The sequence below is a fragment of the Carcharodon carcharias genome, chromosome X, assembly GCF_017639515.1.
Source record: "Carcharodon carcharias isolate sCarCar2 chromosome X, sCarCar2.pri, whole genome shotgun sequence".
Lineage (NCBI taxonomy): Eukaryota > Metazoa > Chordata > Chondrichthyes > Lamniformes > Lamnidae > Carcharodon > Carcharodon carcharias.
Genome location: NC_054507.1, coordinates 26634582 through 26656503, shown reverse-complemented (window position 1 = coordinate 26656503; position 21922 = coordinate 26634582). Strand labels below are relative to the sequence as shown.

General features: G+C 55.2%; 1 protein-coding gene across 1 annotated transcript in view; it reads right to left on the bottom strand.

Annotated features, from left to right (window-relative positions):
* LOC121273254 (zinc transporter ZIP10-like) overlaps window positions 1–21922 on the bottom strand; it is a 117436-nt gene that overhangs the window by 80279 nt on the left and 15235 nt on the right. The window contains exons 6-7 of the mRNA XM_041180284.1: window positions 21548–21653; window positions 20519–20854 (exon numbers count right to left, since the gene is read on the bottom strand). Coding sequence (XP_041036218.1) covers window positions 20519–20854; window positions 21548–21653 — 442 coding nt within the window. The remainder of the gene's footprint in view (window positions 1–20518; window positions 20855–21547; window positions 21654–21922) is intronic.

Sequence of the window (21922 nt, the reverse complement as noted above, 5' to 3'; positions counted from 1 at the left end):
TGATGGTCAGCCCTGGCTGTCGTCAGCCCTGATGGTCAGACCTGACTGTGGTCAGCCCTGATGGTCAGGCCTTTACTGTGGTCAGCCCTGATGGTCAGCCCTGATGGTCAGCCTTGACTGTAGTCTGTCCAGACTGTGGTCTGTCCTGACTGCGTTCAGCCCTGACTGTGGTCAGCCCTGACTGCGGTCTGTCCTGACTGTGGTCTGTCCTGACTGTGGTCAGCCCTGACTGTGGTCAGTCCTGACTGTGGCCAGCCCTGACTGTGGACAGTCCTGACTGTGGTCCGTCCTGACTGCAGTCTGTCCTGACTGCGGTCTGTCCTGACTGCGGTCAGCCCTGACTGCGGTCTGTCCTGACTGTGGTCTGTCCTGACTTTGGTCTGTCCTGACTGAGGTCAGTCCAGACTGCGGTCTGTCCTGACTGCGGTCTGTCCTGACTGCGGTCATTCCAGACTGTGGTCTGTCCTGACTGCGGTCAGCCCTGACTGCGGTCTGTCCTGACTGTGGTCTTTCCTGACTGCGGTCAGCCCTGACTGCGGTCTGTCCTGACTGCGTTCAGCCCTGACTGCGGTCTGTCCTGACTGTGGTCTGTCCTGACTGTGGTCAGCCCTGACTGCGGTCTGTCCTGACTGTGGTCTGTCCTGACTGCGGTCAGCCCTGACTGCGGTCTGTCCTGACTGTGGTCTGTCCTGACTGTGGTCAGTCCTGACTGTGGTCTGTCCTGACTGCGGTCTGTGCTGACTGGGGTCTGTCCTAACTGTGGTCTGTCCTGAATGTGGTCAGTCCTGACTGTGGTCTGTCCTTACTGCGGTCTTTCCTGACTGTGGTCAGCATTGATGGTCAGTCCTGATGGTCAGCCCTGGCTGTGGTCAGCCCTGATGGTCTGCCCTGATGGTCAGCCCTGGCTGTGGTCAGCCCTGATGGTCAGCCCTGATGGTCAGCCCTGGCTGTGGTCAGCCCTGCCTCTGGTCAGCCCTGATGGTCAGCCCTGATGGTCAGCCCTGATGGTCAGGCCTTTACTGTGGTCAGCCCTGATGGTCAGCCATGATGGTCAGCCCTGATGGTCAGCCCTGACTGTGGTCAGCCCTGATGGTCAGCCCTGTTGGTCAGCCCTTACTGTGGTCAGCCCTGATGGTCAGTCCTGGCTGTGGTCAGCCCTGATGGTCAGCCCTGATGGTCAGTCCTGCCTGTGGTCAGTCCTGATGGTCAGCCCTGCCTGTGGTCAGCCCTGATGGTCAGCCCTGACTGTGGTCAGCCGTGATGGTCAGCCCTGACTGCGGTCAGCCCTGATGGTCAGCCCTGACTGCGGTCTGTCCTGACTGTGGTCTGTCCTGACTGCGGTCTGTCCTGACTGCGGTTTGTCCTGACTGCGGTCTGTCCTGACTGTGGTCGGCCCTGATGGTCAGCCCTGGCTGTCGTCAGCCCTGTTGGTCAGCCCTGATGGTCAGCCCTGATGCTCAGCCCTGATGGTCAGTCCTGACTGTGGTAAGCCCTGATGGTCAGTCCTGACTGTGGTCAGCCCTGATGGTCAGTCCTGACTGTGGTCAGCCCTGATGGTCAGGCCTTTAGTATGGTCAGCCCTGATGGTCAGCCCTGATGGTCAGCCCTGACTGTGGTCAGCCCTGATGGTCAGCCCTCATGGTCAGCCCTGATGGTCAGCCCTAACTGTGGTCAGCCCTGATGGTCAGCCCTGACTGTGGTCAGCCCTGATGGTCAGTCCTGACTGTGGTCAACCCTGATGGTCAGCCCTGACTGTGGTCAGCGCTGATGGTCAGGTCTTTACTGTGGTCAGCCCTGATGGTCAGCCCTGATGGTCAGCCCTGACTGTGGTCAGCCCTGATGGTCAGCCCTGATGGTCAGCCCTGATGGTCAGCCCTGATGGTGAGCCTTGACTGTGGTCTGTCCTGGCTGCGTTCAGCCCTGCCTGTGGTCAGCCCTGACTGTGGTCTGTCCTGACTGTGGTCTGTCCTGACTGTGGTCAGTCCTGACTGTGGTCTGTCCTGACTGTGGTCAGTCCTGACTGTGGTCTGTCCTGACTGTGGTCAGCCTTGACTGTGGTCTGTCCTGACTGCGTTCAGCCCTGACTGCGGTCTGTCCTGACTGTGGTCTGTCCTGACTGCGGTCTGTCCTGACTGTGGTCTGTCGTGACTGTGGTCAGCCCTGACTGCGGCTTGTCCTGACTGTGGTCTGTCCTGACTGCGGTCAGTCCTGACTGCGGTCTGTCCTGACTGCGGTCTGTCCTGACTGTGGTCTGTCCTGACTGTGGTCAGCCCTGACTGTGGTCAGTCCTAACTGTGGTCTGTCCTGACTGTGGCCAGCCCTGACTGTGGACAGTCCTGACTGCAGTCAGCCCTGACTGCGGTCTTTCCTGACTGCGGTCAGCCCTGACTGCGGTCTGTCCTGACTGTGGTCTGTCCTGACTGCGGTCTGTCCTGACTGTGGTCTGTCCTCACTGTGGCCAGCCCTGACTGTGGACAGTCCTGATGGTAAGGTCTTTACTATGGTCAGCCCTGATGGTCAGCCCTGGCTGTGGTCAGCCCTGATGGTCAGGTCTTTACTATGGTCAGCCCTGATGGCCAGCCCTGACTGTGGTCAGCCCTGATGGTCAGGTCTTTACTGTGGTCAGCCCTGATGGTCAGCCCTGACTGTGGTCAGCCCTGATGGTCAGCCCTGATGGTCAGCCCTGGCTGTGGTCAGCCCTGATGGTCAGCCCCGACTGTGGTCAGCCCTGATGGTCAGCCCTGATGGTCAGCCCTGATGGTCAGCCTTGACTGCAGTCAGCCCTGACTGCGGTCTGTCCTGACTGTGGTCTGTCCTGACTGCGGTCAGCCCTGACTGCGGTCTGTCCTGACTGTGGTCTGTCCTGACTGCGGTCAGGCCTGACTGCGGTCTGTCCTGACTGTGGTCAGCCCTGACTGCGGTCTGTCCTGACTGCGGTCTGTCCTGACTGCGGTCTGTCCTGACTGTGGTCAGTCCTGACTGTGGTCTGTCCTGAATGTGGTCAGTCCTGACTGTGGTCTGTCCTGACTGCGGTCTTTCCTGACTGTGGTCAGCCTTGATGGTCAGTCCTGATGGTCAGCCCTGGCTGTGGTCAGCCCTGATGGTCAGCCCTGATGGTCAGCCCTGACAGTGGTCAGCCCTGATGGTCAGCCCTGACTGTGGTCAGTCCTGATGGTCAGCCCTGATGGTCAGCCCTGATGGTCAGCCCTGCCTCTGGTCAGCCCTGATGGTCAGCCCTGATGGTCAGCCCTGATATTCAGCCCTGCCTCTGGTCAGCCCTGATGGTCAGCCCTGACTGTGGTCAGCCCTGATGGTCAGGCCTTTACTGTGGTCAGCCATGATGGTCAGCCCTGATGGTCAGCCCTGACTGTGGTCAGCCCTGATGGTCAGCCCTGATGTTCAGCCCTGACTGTGGTCAGCCCTGATGGTCAGCCCTGACTGTGGTCAGCGATGATGGTCAGCCCTGACTGTGGTCTTTCCAGACTATGGTCAGCCCTGACTGCGGTCTGTCCTGACTGCGGTTTGTCCTGACTGCGGTTTGTCCTGATTGTGGTCAGCCCTGACTGTGGTCTGTCCTGACTGCGGCTTGTCCTGACTGCGGTCTGGCCTGACTGTGGTCTGTCCTGACTGTGGTCAGCCCTGACTGCGGTTTGTCCTGACTGCGGTCAGCCCTGACTGTGGTCTGTCCTGACTGCGGCTTGTCCTGACTGCGGTCTGGCCTGACTGAGGTCTGTCCTGACTGTGGTCTGTCATGACTGCGGTCTGCCCTGACTGCGGTCAGCCCTGACTGCGGTCAGCCCTGACTGTGGTCTGTCCTGACTGCGGCTTGTCCTGACTGCGGTCTGGCCTGACTGAGGTCTGTCCTGACTGTGGTCTGTCCTGACTGCGGTCTGCCCTGACTGCGGTCAGCCCTGACTGCGGTCTGTCCTGACTGTGGTCTGTCCTGACTGTGGTCAGTCCTGACTGTGGTCTGTCCTGACTGTGGTCAGTCCTGACTGTGGTCTGTCCTGACTGTGGTCAGCCTTGACTGTGGTCTGTCCTGACTGCGTTCAGCCCTGACTGCGGTCTGTCCTGACTGTGGTCTGTCCTGACTGCGGTCTGTCCTGACTGTGGTCTGTCGTGACTGTGGTCAGCCCTGACTGCGGCTTGTCCTGACTGTGGTCTGTCCTGACTGCGGTCAGTCCTGACTGCGGTCTGTCCTGACTGCGGTCTGTCCTGACTGTGGTCTGTCCTGACTGTGGTCAGCCCTGACTGTGGTCAGTCCTGACTGTGGTCTGTCCTGACTGTGGCCAGCCCTGACTGTGGACAGTCCTGACTGCAGTCAGCCCTGACTGCGGTCTTTCCTGACTGCGGTCAGCCCTGACTGCGGTCTGTCCTGACTGTGGTCTGTCCTGACTGCGGTCTGTCCTGACTGTGGTCTGTCCTCACTGTGGCCAGCCCTGACTGTGGACAGTCCTGATGGTCAGCCCTGACTGTGGTCAGCCCTGATGGTCAGCCCTGATGGTCAGCCCTGGCTGTGGTCAGCCCTGATGGTCAGCCCCGACTGTGGTCAGCCCTGATGGTCAGCCCTGATGGTCAGCCCTGATGGTCAGCCTTGACTGCAGTCAGCCCTGACTGCGGTCTGTCCTGACTGTGGTCTGTCCTGACTGCGGTCAGCCCTGACTGCGGTCTGTCCTGACTGTGGTCTGTCCTGACTGCGGTCAGGCCTGACTGCGGTCTGTCCTGACTGTGGTCAGCCCTGACTGCGGTCTGTCCTGACTGCGGTCTGTCCTGACTGCGGTCTGTCCTGACTGTGGTCAGTCCTGACTGTGGTCTGTCCTGAATGTGGTCAGTCCTGACTGTGGTCTGTCCTGACTGCGGTCTTTCCTGACTGTGGTCAGCCTTGATGGTCAGTCCTGATGGTCAGCCCTGGCTGTGGTCAGCCCTGATGGTCAGCCCTGATGGTCAGCCCTGACAGTGGTCAGCCCTGATGGTCAGCCCTGACTGTGGTCAGTCCTGATGGTCAGCCCTGATGGTCAGCCCTGATGGTCAGCCCTGCCTCTGGTCAGCCCTGATGGTCAGCCCTGATGGTCAGCCCTGATATTCAGCCCTGCCTCTGGTCAGCCCTGATGGTCAGCCCTGACTGTGGTCAGCCCTGATGGTCAGGCCTTTACTGTGGTCAGCCATGATGGTCAGCCCTGATGGTCAGCCCTGACTGTGGTCAGCCCTGATGGTCAGCCCTGATGTTCAGCCCTGACTGTGGTCAGCCCTGATGGTCAGCCCTGACTGTGGTCAGCGATGATGGTCAGCCCTGACTGTGGTCTTTCCAGACTATGGTCAGCCCTGACTGCGGTCTGTACTGACTGCGGTTTGTCCTGACTGCGGTTTGTCCTGATTGTGGTCAGCCCTGACTGTGGTCTGTCCTGACTGCGGCTTGTCCTGACTGCGGTCTGGCCTGACTGTGGTCTGTCCTGACTGTGGTCAGCCCTGACTGCGGTTTGTCCTGACTGCGGTCAGCCCTGACTGTGGTCTGTCCTGACTGCGGCTTGTCCTGACTGCGGTCTGGCCTGACTGAGGTCTGTCCTGACTGTGGTCTGTCATGACTGCGGTCTGCCCTGACTGCGGTCAGCCCTGACTGTGGTCTGTCCTGACTGCGGCTTGTCCTGACTGCGGTCTGGCCTGACTGAGGTCTGTCCTGACTGTGGTCTGTCCTGACTGCGGTCTGCCCTGACTGCGGTCAGCCCTGACTGCGGTCTGTCCTGACTGCGGTCTGTCCTGACTGCGGTCTGTCCTGACTGCTGTCTGTCCTGAATGCGGTCAGCCCTGACTGCGGTCAGCCCTGACTGCGGTCAGCCCTGACTGCAGTCTGTCCTGACAGTGGTCTGTCCTGACTGCGGTCTGTCCCGACTGCGGACTGTCCTGACTGTGGTCTGTTCTGACTGCAGTCTACCCTGACTGTGGTCAGCCCTGACTGTGGTCTGTCCTGACTGCGGTCTACCCTGACTGTGGTCTGTCCTGACTGTGGTCTGTCCTGACTGTGGTCAGCCCTGACTGTGGTCTGTCCTGACTGTGGTCAGTCCTGACTGCGGTCAGCCCTGACTGCGGTCGGTCCTGACTGCGGTCGGACCTGACTGCGGTCTGTCCTGACTGCGGTCTGTCCTGACTGTCGTCAGCCCTGACTGCGGTCTGTCCTGACTGTGGTCTGTCCTGACTGCGGTCTGTCCTGACTGCGGTCTGTCCTGACTGTGATCCGCCCTGAGTGTGGTCTGTCCTGACTGTGGTCAGCCCTGAATGTGGTCTGTCCTGACTGCGGTCTGTTCTGACTGTGGTCAGTCCTGACTGTGGCCAGCCCTGACTGTGGACAGTCCTGACTGCGGTCAGCCCTGACTGAGGTCTTTCCTGACTGCGGTCAGCCCTGACTGTGGTCTGTCCTGACTGTGGTCTGTCCTGACTGCGGTCTGTCCTGACTGTGGTCTGTCCTGACTGTGGCCAGCCCTAACTGTGGACAGTCCTGACTGCGGTCAGCCCTGACTGCGGTCTTTCCTGACTGCGGTCAGCCCTGACTGCGGTCAGTCCTGACTGTGGTCACCCCTGACTGTGGACAGTCCTGACTGCGGTCAGTCCTGACTGCGGACTGTCCTGACTGCGGTCTGTCCTGACTGCGGTCAGCCCTGAATGTGTTCTGTCCTGACTGCGGTCAGCCCTGACTGCGGTCTGTCCTGTCTGCGGTCAGCCCTGACTGCGGTCAGCCCTGACTGCGGTCTGTCCTGACTGTGGACAGTCCTGACTGTGGTCTGTCCTGACTGTGGTCAGCCCTGAATGTGGTCTGTCCTGACTGCGGTCTGTCCTGACTGCGGTCAGCCCTGACTGCGGTCAGCCCTGACTGCGGTCTGTCCTGACTGCGGTCTGTCCTGCCTGTGGTCAGCCCTGACTGTGGTCTGTCCTGACTGTGGTCAGCCCTGAATGTGGTCTGTCCTGACTGCGGTCTGTCCTCACTGTGGTCTGTCCTGACTGTGGTCTGTACTGACTGTGGTCAGCCTTGATGGTCAGGCCTTTACTGTGGTCAGCCCTGATGGTCAGTCCTGATGGTCAGCCCTGGCTGTGGTCAGCCCTGATGGTCAGCCCTGATGGTCAGCCCTGACAGTGGTCAGCCCAGATGGTCAGCCCCGACTGTGGTCAGTCCTGATGGTCAGCCCTGATGGTCAGCCCTGGCTGAGGTCAGCCCTGCCTCTGGTCAGCCCTGATGGTCAGCCCTGATGGTCAGCCCTGACTGTGGTCAGCCCTGATGGTCAGGCCTTTACTGTGGTCAGCCCTGATGGTCAGCCATGATGGTCAGCCCTGATGGTCAGCCCTGACTGTGGTCAGCCCTGATGGTCAGCCCTGTTGGTCAGCCCTTACTGTGGTCAGCCCTGATGGTCAGTCCTGGCTGTGGTCAGCCCTGATGGTCCGCCCTGATGGTCAGCCCTGCCTGTGGTCAGTCCTGATGGTCAGCCCTGCCTGTGGTCAGCCGTGATGGTCAGCCCTGACTGCGGTCAGCCCTGATGGTCAGCCCTGACTGCGGTCTGTCCTGACTGTGGTCTGTCCTGACTGCGGTCTGTCCTGACTGCGGTTTGTCCTGACTGCGGTCTGTCCTGACTGTGGTCAGCCCTGATGGTCAGCCCTGGCTGTCGTCAGCCCTGTTGGTCAGCCCTGATGCTCAGCCCTGATGGTCAGCCCTGAAGGTCAGTCCTGACTGTGGTTAGCCCTGATGGTCAGTCCTGACTGTGGTCAGCCCTGATGGTCAGTCCTGACTGTGGTCATCTCTGATGGTCAGGCCTTTACTATGGTCAGCCCTGATGGTCAGCCCTGATGGTCAGCCCTGACTGTGGTCAGCCCTGATGGTCAGCCCTGATGGTCAGCCCTGACTGTGGTCAGCCCTGATGGTCAGTCCTGACTGTGGTCAGCCCTGATGGTCAGCCCTGACTGTGGTCAGCCCTGATGGTCAGGTCTTTACTGTGGTCAGCCCTGATGGTCAGCCCTGATGGTCAGCCCTGACTGTGGTCAGCCCTGATGGTCAGCCCTGATGGTCAGCCCTGATAGTGAGCCTTGACTGTGGTCTGTCCTGACTGCGTTCAGCCCTGACTGTGGTCTGTCCTGACTGTGGTCTGTCCTTACTGTGGTCTGTCCTGACTGTGGTCTGTCCTGACTGTGGTCAGTCCTGACTGCGGTCTGTCCTGACTGTGGTCTGTCCTGACTGTGGTCAGTCCTGACTGTGGTCTGTCCTGACTGTGGTCAGCCCTGACTGTGGTCAGTCCTGTCTGTGGTCTGTCCTGACTGTGGTCAGTCCTGACTGTGGTCTGTCCTGACTGTGGTCTGTCCTTACTGTGGTCTGTCCTGACTGTGGTCAGTCCTGACTGCGGCTTGTCCTGACTGTGGTCTGTCCTGACTGTGGTCTGTCCTGACTGTGGTCAGCCTTGACTGTGGTCAGCCCTGACTGCGGTCTGTCCTTACTGTGGTCTGTCCTGACTGTGGTCAGCCCTGACTGCGGCTTGTCCTGACTGTGGTCTGTCCTGACTGTGGTCAGTCCTGACTGCGGTCTGTCCTGACTGCGGTCTGTCCTGACTGTGGTCTGTCCTGACTGTGGTCAGCCCTGACTGTGGTCAGTCCTGACTGTGGCCAGCCCTGACTGTGGACAGTCCTGACTGCGGTCAGCCCTGACTGCGGTCTTTCCTGACTGCGGTCAGCCCTGACTGCGGTCTGTCCTGACTGCGGTCGGTCCTGACTGTGGTCTGTCCTCACTGTGGCCAGCCCTGACTGTGGACAGTCCTGACTACGGTCAGCCCTGACTGCGGTCTTTCCTGACTGCGGTCAGCCCTGACTGCGGTCAGTCCTGAGTGTGGTCAGCCCTGACTGCGGTCTGTCCTGACTGCGGTCTGTCCTGACTGCGGTCTGTCCTGACTGTGGTCTGTCCTGACCTTGGACAGCCCTGACTGCGGTCTGTCCTGACTGTGATCCGCCCTGAGTGTGGTCTGTCCTGACTGTGGTCAGCCCTGAATGTGGTCTGTCCTGACTGCGGTCTGTTCTGACTGTTGTCAGTCCTGACTGTGGCCAGCCCTGACTGTGGACAGTCCTGACTGCGGTCAGCCCTGACTGCGGTCTTTCCTGACTGCGGTCAGCCCTGACTGTGGTCTGTCCTGACTGTGGTCTGTCCTGACTGCGGTCTGTCCTGACTGTGGTCTGTCCTGACTGTGGCCAGCCCTAACTGTGGACAGTCCTGACTGCGGTCAGCCCTGACTGCGGTCTTTCCTGACTGCGGTCTGTCCTCACTGTGGTCTGTCCTGACTGTGGTCTGTACTGACTGTGGTCAGCCTTGATGGTCAGGCCTTTACTGTGGTCAGCCCTGATGGTCAGTCCTGATGGTCAGCCCTGGCTGTGGTCAGCCCTGATGGTCAGCCCTGATGGTCAGCCCTGACAGTGGTCAGCCCAGATGGTCAGCCCCGACTGTGGTCAGTCCTGATGGTCAGCCCTGATGGTCAGCCCTGGCTGAGGTCAGCCCTGCCTCTGGTCAGCCCTGATGGTCAGCCCTGATGGTCAGCCCTGACTGTGGTCAGCCCTGATGGTCAGGCCTTTACTGTGGTCAGCCCTGATGGTCAGCCCTGTTGGTCAGCCCTTACTGTGGTCAGCCCTGATGGTCAGTCCTGGCTGTGGTCAGCCCTGATGGTCAGCCCTGATGGTCAGCCCTGCCTGTGGTCATTCCTGATGGTCAGCCCTGCCTGTGGTCAGCCGTGATGGTCAGCCCTGACTGCGGTCAGCCCTGATGGTCAGCCCTGACTGCGGTCTGTCCTGACTGTGGTCTGTCCTGACTGCGGTCTGTCCTGACTGCGGTTTGTCCTGACTGCGGTCTGTCCTGACTGTGGTCAGCCCTGATGGTCAGCCCTGGCTGTCGTCAGCCCTGTTGGTCAGCCCTGATGCTCAGCCCTGATGGTCAGCCCTGATGGTCAGTCCTGACTGTGGTTAGCCCTGATGGTCAGTCCTGACTGTGGTCAGCCCTGATGGTCAGTCCTGACTGTGGTCAGCTCTGATCGTCAGGCCTTTACTATGGTCAGCCCTGATGGTCAGCCCTGATGGTCAGCCCTGACTGTGGTCATCCCTGATGGTCAGCCCTGATGGTCAGCCCTGACTGTGGTCAGCCCTGATGGTCAGCCCTGACTGTGGTCAGCCCTGATGGTCAGTCCTGACTGTGGACAGCCCTGATGGTCAGCCCTGACTGTGGGCAGCCCTGATGGTCAGGTCTTTACTGTGGTCAGCCCTGATGGTCAGCCCTGATGGTCAGCCCTGACTGTGGTCAGCCCTGACTGTGGTCAGCCCTGATGGTCAGCCCTGATGGTCAGCCCTGATGGTGAGCCTTGACTGTGGTCTGTCCTGACTGCGTTCAGCCCTGACTGTGGTCTGTCCTGACTGTGGTCTGTCCTTACTGTGGTCTGTCCTGACTGTGGTCTGTCCTGACTGTGGTCAGTCCTGACTGTGGTCTGTCCTGACTGTGGTCAGTCCTGACTGTGGTCTGTCCTGACTGTGGTCAGCCCTGACTGTGGTCAGTCCTGACTGTGGTCTGTCCTGACTGTGGTCAGTCCTGACTGTGGTCTGTCCTGACTGTGGTCTGTCCTTACTGTGGTCTGTCCTGACTGTGGTCAGCCCTGACTGCGGCTTGTCCTGACTGTGGTCTGTCCTGACTGTGGTCTGTCCTGACTGTGGTCAGCCTTGACTGTGGTCAGCCCTGACTGCGGTCTGTCCTTACTGTGGTCTGTCCTGACTGTGGTCAGCCCTGACTACGGCTTGTCCTGACTGTGGTCTGTCCTGACTGTGGTCTGTCCTGACTGCGGTCTGTCCTGACTGTGGTCTGTCCTGACTGTGGTCAGCCCTGACTGTGGTCAGTCCTGACTGTGGTCTGTCCTGACTGTGGTCAGCCCTGACTGTGGTCAGTCCTGACTGTGGCCAGCCCTGACTGTGGACAGTCCTGACTGCGGTCAGCCCTGACTGCGGTCTTTCCTGACTGCGGTCAGCCCTGACTGCGGTCAGTCCTGACTGTGGTCAGCCCTGAATGTGGTCTGTCCTGACTGTGGTCAGCCCTGACTGTGGACAGTCCTGACTGCGGTCAGCCCTGACTGCGGTCTTTCCTGACTGCGGTCAGCCCTGACTGCGGTCAGTCCTGACTGTGGTCAGCCCTGAATGTGGTCTGTCCTGACTGTGGTCAGCCCTGACTGTGGACAGTCCTGACTGCGGTCAGCCCTGACTGCGGTCAGCCCTGACTGCGGTCTGTCCTGACTGCGGTCTGTCCTGACTGCGTTCAGCCCTGACTGTGGTCTGTCCTGACTGCGGTCTGTCCTGACTATGGTCTGTCCTGACTGTGGTCTGTCCTGACTGTGGTCAGTCCTGACTGCGGTCTGTCCTGACTGTGGTCTGTCCTGACTGCGGTCAGCCCTGACTGCGGTCTGTCCTGACTGTGGTCTGTCCTGACTGTGGTCAGTCCTGACTGCGGTCTGTCCTGACTGTGGTCTGTCCTGACTGTGGTCTGTCCTGACTGTGGTCAGTCCTGACTGTGGTCTGTCCTGAATGTGGTCAGTCCTGACTGTGGTCTGTCCTTACTGCGATCTTTCCTGACTATGGTCAGCCCTGATGGTCAGCCCTGGCTGTGGTCAGCCCTGATGGTCAGCCCTGATGGTCAGCCCTGGCTGTGGTCAGCCCTGATGGTCAATCCTGATGGTCAGCCCTGGCTGTGGTCAGCCCTGATGGTCAGCCCTGATGGTCAGCCCTGACAGTGGTCAGCCCAGATGGTCAGCCCCGACTGTGGTCAGTCCTGATGGTCAGCCCTGATGGTCAGCCCTGATGGTCAGCCCTGACTGTGGTCAGCCCTGATGGTCAGTCCTGACTGTGGTCAGCCCTGATGGTCAGCCCTGACTGTGGTCAGCCCTGATGGTCAGCCCTGACTGTGGTCAGCCCTGATGGTCAGGTCTTTACTGTGGTCAGCCCTGATGGTCAGCCCTGATGGTCAGGCCCTGACTGTGGTCAGCCCTGATGGTCAGCCCTGATGGTCAGCCCTGATGGTCAGCCCTGGCTGTCGTCAGCCCTGTTGGTCAGCCCTGATGGTCAGCCCTGATGGTCAGCCCTGACTGTGGTCAGCCCTGATGGTCAGTCCTGTCTGTGGTCAGCCCTGATGGTCAGTCCTGACTGTGGTCAGCCCTGATGGTCAGCCCTGACTGTGGTCAGCCCTGATGGTCAGGCCTTTACTATGGTCAGCCCTGATGGTCAGCCCTGATGGTCAGCCCTGATGGTCAGCCCTGACTGTGGTCAGCCCTGATGGTCAGTCCTGACTGTGGTCAGCCCTGATGGTCAGTCCTGACTGTGGTCTGCCCTGATGGTCAGTCCTGACTGTGGTCAGCCCTGATGGTCAGCCCTGACTGTGCTCAGCCCTGATGGTCAGGTCTTTACTATGGTCAGCCCTGATGGTCAGCCCTGATGGTCAGCCCTGACTGTGGTCAGCCCTGATGGTCAGCCCTGGCTGTCGTCAGCCCTGTTGGTCAGCCCTGATGGTCAGCCCTGATGGTCAGCCCTGACTGTGGTCAGCCCTGATGGTCAGTCCTGACTGTGGTCAGCCCTGATGGTCAGCCTTGACTGTGGTCAGCCCTGATGGTCAGGCCTTTACTATGGTCAGCCCTGATGGTCAGCCCTGATGGTCAGCTCTGATGGTCAGCCCTGACTGTGGTCAGCCCTGATGGTCAGCCCTGATGGTCAGCCCTGCCTGTCGTCAGCCCTGATGGTCAGTCCTGGCTGTGGTCAGCCCTGATGGTCAGGCCTTTACTATGGTCTGCCCTGATGGTCAGCCCTGATGGTCAGGCCTTTACTATGGTCAGCCCTGATGGTCAGCCCTGATGGTCAGCCCTGGCTGTGGTCAGCCCTGATGGTCAGGTCTTTACTATGGTCAGCCCTGATGGTCAGCCCTGATGGCCAGCCCTGACTGTGGTCAGCCCTGATGGTCAGGTCTTTACTGTGGTCAGCCCTGATGGTCAGCCCTGATGGTCAGCCCTGACTGTGGTCAGCCCTGATGGTCAGCCCTGGCTGTGGTCAGCCCTGATGGTCAGCCCCGACTGTGGTCAACCCTGATGGTCAGCCCTGATGGTCAGCCCTGATGGTCAGCCTTGACTGCAGTCAGCCCTGACTGCGGTCTGTCCTGACTGTGGTCTGTCCTGACTGCGGTCAGCCCTGACTGCGGTCTGTCCTGACTGTGGTCTGTCCTGACTGCGGTCAGGCCTGACTGCGGTCTGTCCTGACTGTGGTCAGCCCTGACTGCGGTCTGTCCTGACTGTGGTCTGTCCTGACTGTGGTCAGTCCTGACTGCGGTCTGTCCTGACTGCGGTCTGTCCTGACTGTGGTCTGTCCTGACTGTGGTCAGTCCTGACTGTGGTCTGTCCTGAATGTTGTCAGTCCTGACTGTGGTCTGTCCTGACTGCGGTCTTTCCTGACTGTGGTCAGCCTTGATGGTCAGTCCTGATGGTCAGCCCTGGCTGTGGTCAGCCCTGATGGTCAGCCCTGATGGTCAGCCCTGACAGTGGTCAGCCCAGATGGTCAGCCCTGACTGTGGTCAGTCCTGATGGTCAGCCCTGATGGTCAGCCCTGATGGTCAGCCCTGCCTCTGGTCAGCCCTGATGGTCAGCCCTGATGGTCAGCCCTGATATTCAGCCCTGCCTCTGGTCAGCCCTGATGGTCAGCCCTGACTGTGGTCAGCCCTGATGGTCAGGCCTTTGCTGTGGTCAGCCATGATGGTCAGCCCTGATGGTCAGCCCTGACTGTGGTCAGCCCTGATGGTCAGTCCTGACTGTGGTCAGCCCTGATGGTCAGCCCTGATGGTCAGCCCTGATGGTCAGCCTTGGCTGTGGTCAGCCCTGATGGTCAGCCCTGTTGGTCAGCCCTTACTGTGGTCAGCCGTGATGGTCATTCCTGACTGTGGTCAGCCCTGATGGTCAGCCCTGATGGTCAGCCCTGCCTCTGGTCAGCCCTGATGGTCAGCCCTGATGGTCAGCCCTGATGGTCAGCCCTGGCTGTGGTCAGCCCTGATGATCAGCCCTGATGGTCAGCCCTGCCTCTGGTCAGCCCTGATGGTCAGCCCTGGCTGTCGTCAGCCCTGATGGTCAGGCCTTTACTGTGGTCAGCCCTGACTGTGGTCAGCCCTGATGGTCAGCCCTGATGGTCAGCCCTGACTGTGGTCAGCCCTGATGGTCAGCCCTGGCTGTCGTCAGCCCTGATGGTCAGACCTGACTGTGGTCAGCCCTGATGGTCAGGCCTTTACTGTGGTCAGCCCTGATTGTCAGCCCTGATGGTCAGCCCTGATGGTCAGCCCTGACTGTGGTCAGCCCTGATGTTCAGCCCTGATGGTCAGCCCTGGCTGTGGTCAGCCCTGATGGTCAGCCTTGACTGCAGTCAGCCCTGACTGCGGTCTGTCCTGACTGTAGTCTGTCCAGACTGTGGTCTGTCCTGACTGCGTTCAGCCCTGACTGTGGTCAGCCCTGACTGCGGTCTGTCCTGACTGTGGTCTGTCCTGACTGTGGTCTGTCCTGACTGTGGTCAGCCCTGACTGTGGTCAGTCCTGACTGTGGCCAGCCCTGACTGTGGACAGTCCTGACTGCAGTCAGCCCTGACTGCGGTCTTTCCTGACTGCAGTCAGCCCTGACTGCGGTCAGTCCTGACTGTGGTCAGCCCTGACTGTGGACAGTCCTGACTGCGGTCTGTCCTGACTGCAGTCTGTCCTGACTGCGGTCTGTCCTGACTGTGGGCAGTCCTGACTGCGGTCTGTCCTGACTGCGGTCAGCCCTGACTGCGGTCTGTCCTGACTGCGGTCATTCCAGACTGTGGTCTGTCCTGACTGTGGTCTGTCCTGACTGCGGTCAGCCCTGACTGCGTTCTGTCCTGACTGCGGTCAGCTCTGACTGTGGTCTGTCCTGGTTGCGGTCTGTCCTGGCTGCGGTCAGTCCTGACTGCGGTCTACCCTGACTGTGGTCTGTCCTGACTGCGGTCAGCCCTGACTGCGTTCTGTCCTGACTGCTGTCTACCCTGACTGTGGTCTGTCCTGACTGCGGTCAGCCCTGACTGCGTTCTGTCCTGACTGCTGTCTACCCTGACTGCGGTCAGCCCTGACTGTGGTCTGTCCTGACTGCGGTCTGTCCTTACTGCGGTCTGTCCTGGCTGCGGTCTGTCCTGGCTGCGGTCAGTCCTGGCTGCGGTCTGTCCTGACTGCGGTCTACCCTGACTGTGGTCTGTCCTGACTGTGCTCTGTCCTGACTGTGGTCAGCCCTGACTGCGATCTGTCCTGACTGTGGTTACTTCAGGTTGTGTGTCCCAGTCCCACCCCAGCAACCCGAGCACAAAATTGCAGACTGACCCTCCCGGTGCAGCACTGTGGGATTGTTGAACTATTGGATCGGCTGTCTTTGTGACAGTCCTGCCTGCACTCGCAGCTGAATGTCCTGGATCCTGTAGTCACTCTTGTAATGTGGGCTGGATCGATTGTGAGCAAAACAACAGAATAACCCCACAAAAATCGGGCCATAGAAGGTTGTGATTATAATGGGCGGATTTGGGAGTTGCTGAACAATACATTGACTAAAAAGTAAAGATACCGATACTCTGTAGTGTGTTCCCGCCACAACTTGTCTTTGTGGGCGGAGCTTTGGAAAAGCACATGAAAGCGGCTATAGTGACACTCATCCCAGGTACTCCAGGAGAAGGGAGGTCAAAGGGATATTGTCAGAATGCCCACAAAATTCCCGTTTGAACTGGGATACAGCTGACCTACTATCTGAAATTCAAAATGTTTAAACAGCGCACAGAGCTATGGTTTCTTGATTCAGGTATGCTTGAAACAAGCAAGCAAGCCATAAAAATTCACCGAACAATTGGGAAGGAGGGTCTACACAGGCACATCAGGGTTAACAGCAGAGAGCTAAAAGATCCCTAAAAAATATCAATTACCTTGGAAGACCAGTTCAGAATCAGGCTAAACTTTCGTATTCACCGACTAGAGTTCCTGTCATTTTGACAACAGCCTACAGAATACATAGACCACTTGGTCAGCAGGTGCAGAGAAAAGGGTACGTACTGTGATTTTACAAACGCAGAGCAAGCCGACAGAATTGGTGAGTTGGTGATCGCATCCACTGCCGTGGGAGCATTCCAGAGACATCTGCTAGACAAGCCCAAAAGGTATGGCATTGAAGAGCTACTCAAGGATGGAATAACTATTTGGCAATCCTCACAGGTCAACAAAGCTTACAGGTCCTAAGTACAATCCTGATTGTTGACGCACTTACTAGAACACCTAAACCTGGTGAGACATGCGGAAGGTGTGGCCTTCTACATGGACCAAGGAAATGCCCAGCTTTTCATCAATTCTGCAAGGCATGTGGCAGAAGGGGAATTGGTAGTGGCAGTGAATGAGAGCAAAGGCTGATGCCGCTACAAAGAGCGGTGCACTGATCCAAACAAACTGTACATAGACCATTCAAGCAATAAGAATGAACATCCAGTATCCCATCAGAAACATGTACGTGAGGTGGTTGACAAACCAGAAAATGACTATGATGTGTATGATGAGACAAAGAGTTGTGAACACATGTTTCACACTGTCAATCTCACGGAAATCATTGATGCCATCTCACTGTCTGAAGTGTTTACCAAGATTCGAATTATCTGCCCTAAGAAAGTTGGTAACGACTCATTATTGGCCAAGATTGACATGGGGCAAATGCCAACATACTACCTCTGCAAATTCTAAAAGACATGTATCTATTGATGTGCAAGGCCATTGCGAAAGCTACTGCTGTGAAACTTCCAGCGCACAACGGTTCACTAATTCCATGTGCAGGATCCATAGTCCTGGAGTGCAAGTATAATCAATCCTCCTAGGATCCACAGACGTTTTACATCATGGAGCCTAAAGGTCCAGAGATCGTAGGTCTACAAGCATGTTGGGACCTCGCACTAGTAACAATCCATGGAATCAGTCAGGTATCACAAGGCAGATTAGCCTCAGAAACTACTCCTATCACCTCAGTTCATGACCTGACATCGAAATATCCAGAATGTTTTGACAAAATTTATAGTTTCAAGGGAGTTGCAACCTTACACTTGCAGGAGAAGGCAAGTCCATCCATTGATCCACCACATAAATGCAGCACCCACATACAAAAAAAATTGAAGGTCAAACTAGACAAAATGGAGAAAGACAGAAAAATTAGAAGAATATAAGAGCACACAGATTGGTGCAGCTCATGTATTATAAAGAAGGATGGACCATTGAGAGTATGCCTCAATCTACAACATTTAAGCGCAGCTTTGAAATGTCATCCTTACAAAATTCCCACATTAAAAGAGTTAAATCCAAGATTTGCAGTGGCAAAGTTCTTCTTGAAGCTTGATGCCAAGCATGGTTATTGGTCAGTACATCTTGCAGACAAGTCCCAAAGGCTTACTATGTTTGGAATCCCATTTGGATTATACTGTTTTCAACGACTTTCTTTGGGCTATCTGTTAGCCAGGATGTCTTTCAAGTTCACATGGAATGCATTACATGCACTGTGTCGGGATCTTTCTGTATCATTGATTGCTTAGCTGTTGTGGGAAGAACAAAGCAAGAACATGACCATAATCTGCACTTATTGATCTGGCTGCACATAATGAAGGATTGGTGTTCAACAGTCTGAAATGTGACATCAACGTGCAGCAGATCAATTTCTTCGGTTCTATTTATTCCAGTGCTGGCATATGTCCCAGTCCCAGTAAGATGGAGGATATTAAGGCCATGCCAACTCCTCAAGATAAGGATGATCTTCAAAGATGTCTCGGTCTCTTTCATTTCTTGTCTCCGTACATTCCCAATTTCGTTCCAAAATCTTCATCGCTAAGGGAATTGTTGGGAAAGGATGTGCTGTGCTGGTGGCATGAAAACCACCAACACCTCTTCGAAGCACTTGAAACAGTCATTTTCAGAAGCATCCACATTGCAACTTTACAATCCCAGGGAGACAACTACCCTGGTGATGGATGCTTGATAGAAAGTTCTGGGAGCATGCATACTACTAAAAGGCAAGCTGATTGCATTTGCTTCAAAATCTCTGTCTGTTAACATAATCCAACTACTCCAACGTCAAGTGGGAAATATTAGCTTTAGTGTTTGGAATCATACGTTTTCATACCTATCTCTTTGGCAAAAGATTTGTCATACAGACCAACCTGGAGATGATTTGGTGAAAACCATTGACCAGTTCACTGCCAAGATTCAAAGTCTCTTGATAAAGATTCAAGATTACAACTGTGAGACTGGGCACAAGCCAAGTCATTTGATGGTCACATCAGATACACTTAGCAAATTGCCTAACCCAGCGCAAACAGAAGATATATCCTTATATCTACAAGTTGACTTAATTGGCATTGAACGTGACGATGTTCCCCAAATTGAGCTGAGACATTTTACGTAATGCAAATGCTAACAACTATAAGAAGAAACAGTGAAAGATTCCACGCTACAGAAACTGTGGAAAACACTCATTCAAGGATGGCCTGATTCAATTCAGCGTGTCCACAAACACGCGAGACCACTTTGGCCTTACCAGGATGAGCTGGGCATCTCCTGGCGGGGGGTGGAGGCGGGGGGAGGGGGGGAGGGGGGGGGTCACTTTTAAGGGCAGTCAAGTCATTATACTGGAATCTTTGCAACCTGATTTTCTTTAACAACTTCATCACTCACACATGGGCATAGATCAGACGAGATGACTCGCAAGGGAGACAGTCTATTGGCTGAGTGTGAACAATGACATTGAAGCCTTTGTCAAGAAGTGTGAGGCATGTCAAGAGCATATGCCAAGTCAGCACAAAGAACCACTGATTCTACATGAAGTTCCTGCCCATCCTTGGTCCAAATTCACATCTGACCTCTTTCATGTCCATGGCACTGACTTCATCATCATCATCGACTACTTTACTAAGTACCCCATCATTCAACAATTGCACAATATGTCAAGCACAACTGTCGCCCACACTGTAAGTGCTATTTTCAGTTTATTTGATATGCCTAGAGAGATCATTACAGATAATAGTCAGCAATTTATTAGTAAGCCATTTCAGGATATGTGTGAGAAGCGGAATATCGATCACACTACTTCTTCTCCTCATTACCCTAGATCTAACGGCCTAGCTGAATTAATGATTTGCACAGCAAAATCCTTAATTCTCAAATCTAGGCCAAGCAAGATCTACATATTGCAACGTTAATCTGAGAGCGACACCTTTAAGTGTAACTATTCCATCACCTGCAGAGCTCATGTTTGGCAGACCAGTGTGTACCAATTTACCCACTCTTACACATTCAACTCTCTCAGAAACTAGACAGCAACTTTTAAACCTACAAGAGAAGGTGACCAATGTGCCTAATAAAAATGCAGGTATGGAGTTTCCAGATTTACAGTTGGGACAACAAGTTCACATCCAGGATCCCACAGAAGTAACCAGCCGAGGTGACAAGGATCTGTTCAGAACCAAGGTTCTCAAAAGTCATTACACACAAAGGTGTAATGGTGAGGTGTAACTGAGGACAAATCAGATCTACTCCAGCTTCTCAACCACCATACAGTTCTACCGCATCTGGGACAAGATCCCAAATGCAACCAGGAACAACATCCAAGAATGACAATCCCACAGATCATAGTGAGCAATTAAAGAAACCTCCAGACAAGGTTACCATTACAAGATCTGGGTGTACCGGCAGATTAGCTCTATGCTTTAGAGACTCACAGGTCCATCAGTTCTATGCACTTATGTAATGGTAACTAAACATGAACATGTATTGTAAATAGTTATACTTCTTTGGAAGGGGGGAAAGTAGATTTAAAAAGAAAGGGGGGTGTTGTAATATGTCTTTAAGGGATATCAGCATGACATCACTAGAAAGGAAATGTGTCATGTGATCAAGTCTTAGTTTCACTTTTGCTTTGAGCAGAGCACAGATGCAGCTCTGATGTCTTCAAGCTTTATTCCCACGTATAACCGTTCTCATGTGCCTAGTCTGAATAAATGAACACACACAATGAGTATTTGGTGCCTTGTGTCTTGTGGGTTAAATAAACCCAAGGTATTATATCATTATAATAACACGACAATCATTACTTCAAAGAAGAGCAGGGAGGTCCTGCCTGGGGCCAATATTTATCCCTCACCAACATCACTAAAACAGATTATCTGGTTATTTATCTCATTGCTATTTGTGGGAGCTTGCTGTGCATAAATTGGCTGCTGCGTTTCCTACATTGCAACAGTGACTACACTTCAAAAAGTACTTCAGTGGCTGTAAAAGGCATTGTGATGTCATGAGGTCATGAAAGGTGCTATAGAAATGTAAGCCTTTTCTTTCTTTGTAACTCTGGGCTCGGGGACACAACTTTGACCGCTCAGAAAAGGAATGGAGCGAAGGCTCTCTCAGCCCTCAGCAGTCACAAGTGTTCAACACAAAGCTTCTTACCAATTGCTAGACCATCGGTGAAGTTATGCACGCCATCGCCCATGATAACCATCCAGGCAATATTTGCAATCCCAGCGTTCTTTATGTCTTCCGCTGCATGGGAATGTCCATGGGAATGGGAATACCTCTTCTCCGCTGACAGCTGCTTCCCAGAATGAGAATCCTTGGAGTGGTCACCCTTTGGGCCCTCATCAGTTTTGGTGGTAGCTTGTTGAGTACAAGATGCCCAAGATATCACTGTTGCCTCCTCTGGATCCTGCTCACATGCGCTGGAAGACTCAAAGCCACTAACTGTGACCTCCCATTTGTCCTCCCCGTGCGTGTGATCATCTGAAGCTAACGCAGGGTGTCCAGGTAAGGATAACAATGACAAGAAAGACACTTAGAGTTCAGGTAGGCTATGCATTCAACTTAAACACAAGAAACTTTTTTTAACGTAAATTAAATTTACACCCCCAACCACAATCCCCACTATCTTTGGCCAAAAGAGCCAGGGGGCAACAACCTCTACAGGATTGATCAGATATTCCATCAATTGTTAAATCTAAACATGGGATCAATAGATTTTTGTCAAACAAAGCTATTAAAAAGGATATGGGTCAAAGGTGGGTAGATGGAGTTAGGTCACAGATCAGCCACGGTCTCATTAAATGGTGGAACAGTCTAAAGGGGCTGAATGGCCTCCCCCTGTTCCTATGCCATTTTTAATGTTCCTCAGCAGACCAGAATGGTTCTCTCCCAAGAGGTGCCCCTACTCCCGTCTTCCTGTCTTCTTGTGCAGAAGTGTCTGGCTTCCACCTGGCTGAGATTGGGAACTTGCCATGGGCAGCCTTGCTGTCTCAAAGCTGCACCCAATGGATTCCCATAAATGGTGGCCCTCTCCTCAGTCCCCTTAACCCACACTGCTCGGACTTGCTGAATGATCTTCATTTTCTCTTGTGATGAGAGTAGGGGTGGTGGTGGGGGACACTGTTTGCCCTCCCCAAAATTCCGCCCTCTGCTGCAACTAAAGTTTGTCAATCACGTTACCTTGGGCAGGTTTTAAATGGCTAAGTTCAACGTTATCTTTGTCGTCCAGCTGGGCACTGACCATGTCTTTCTCCTTACGAAGGCGTTGGCGTCTTCTGCCTGTCGACTGGAGAATAGAACAGTCTCGTTGATAAAAGGTGGGAAGAAACCAGCTGTCTACTTATATTTGAATGCCACCTCTTTTCTTTCATTCATTCATGGGATGTGGCTTCACTGGCTAGGTCACCATTTATTGCCCATCTCTAATTGCCCCTTGAGAAGGTGGTGGTGAGCTGCCTTCTTGAACCGCTGCAGTCCCTGTGGTGTAGGTACACCCACAGTGCTGTTAGGGAGGGAGTTCCAGGATTTTGACCCAGTGACAGTGAAGTTTCTATC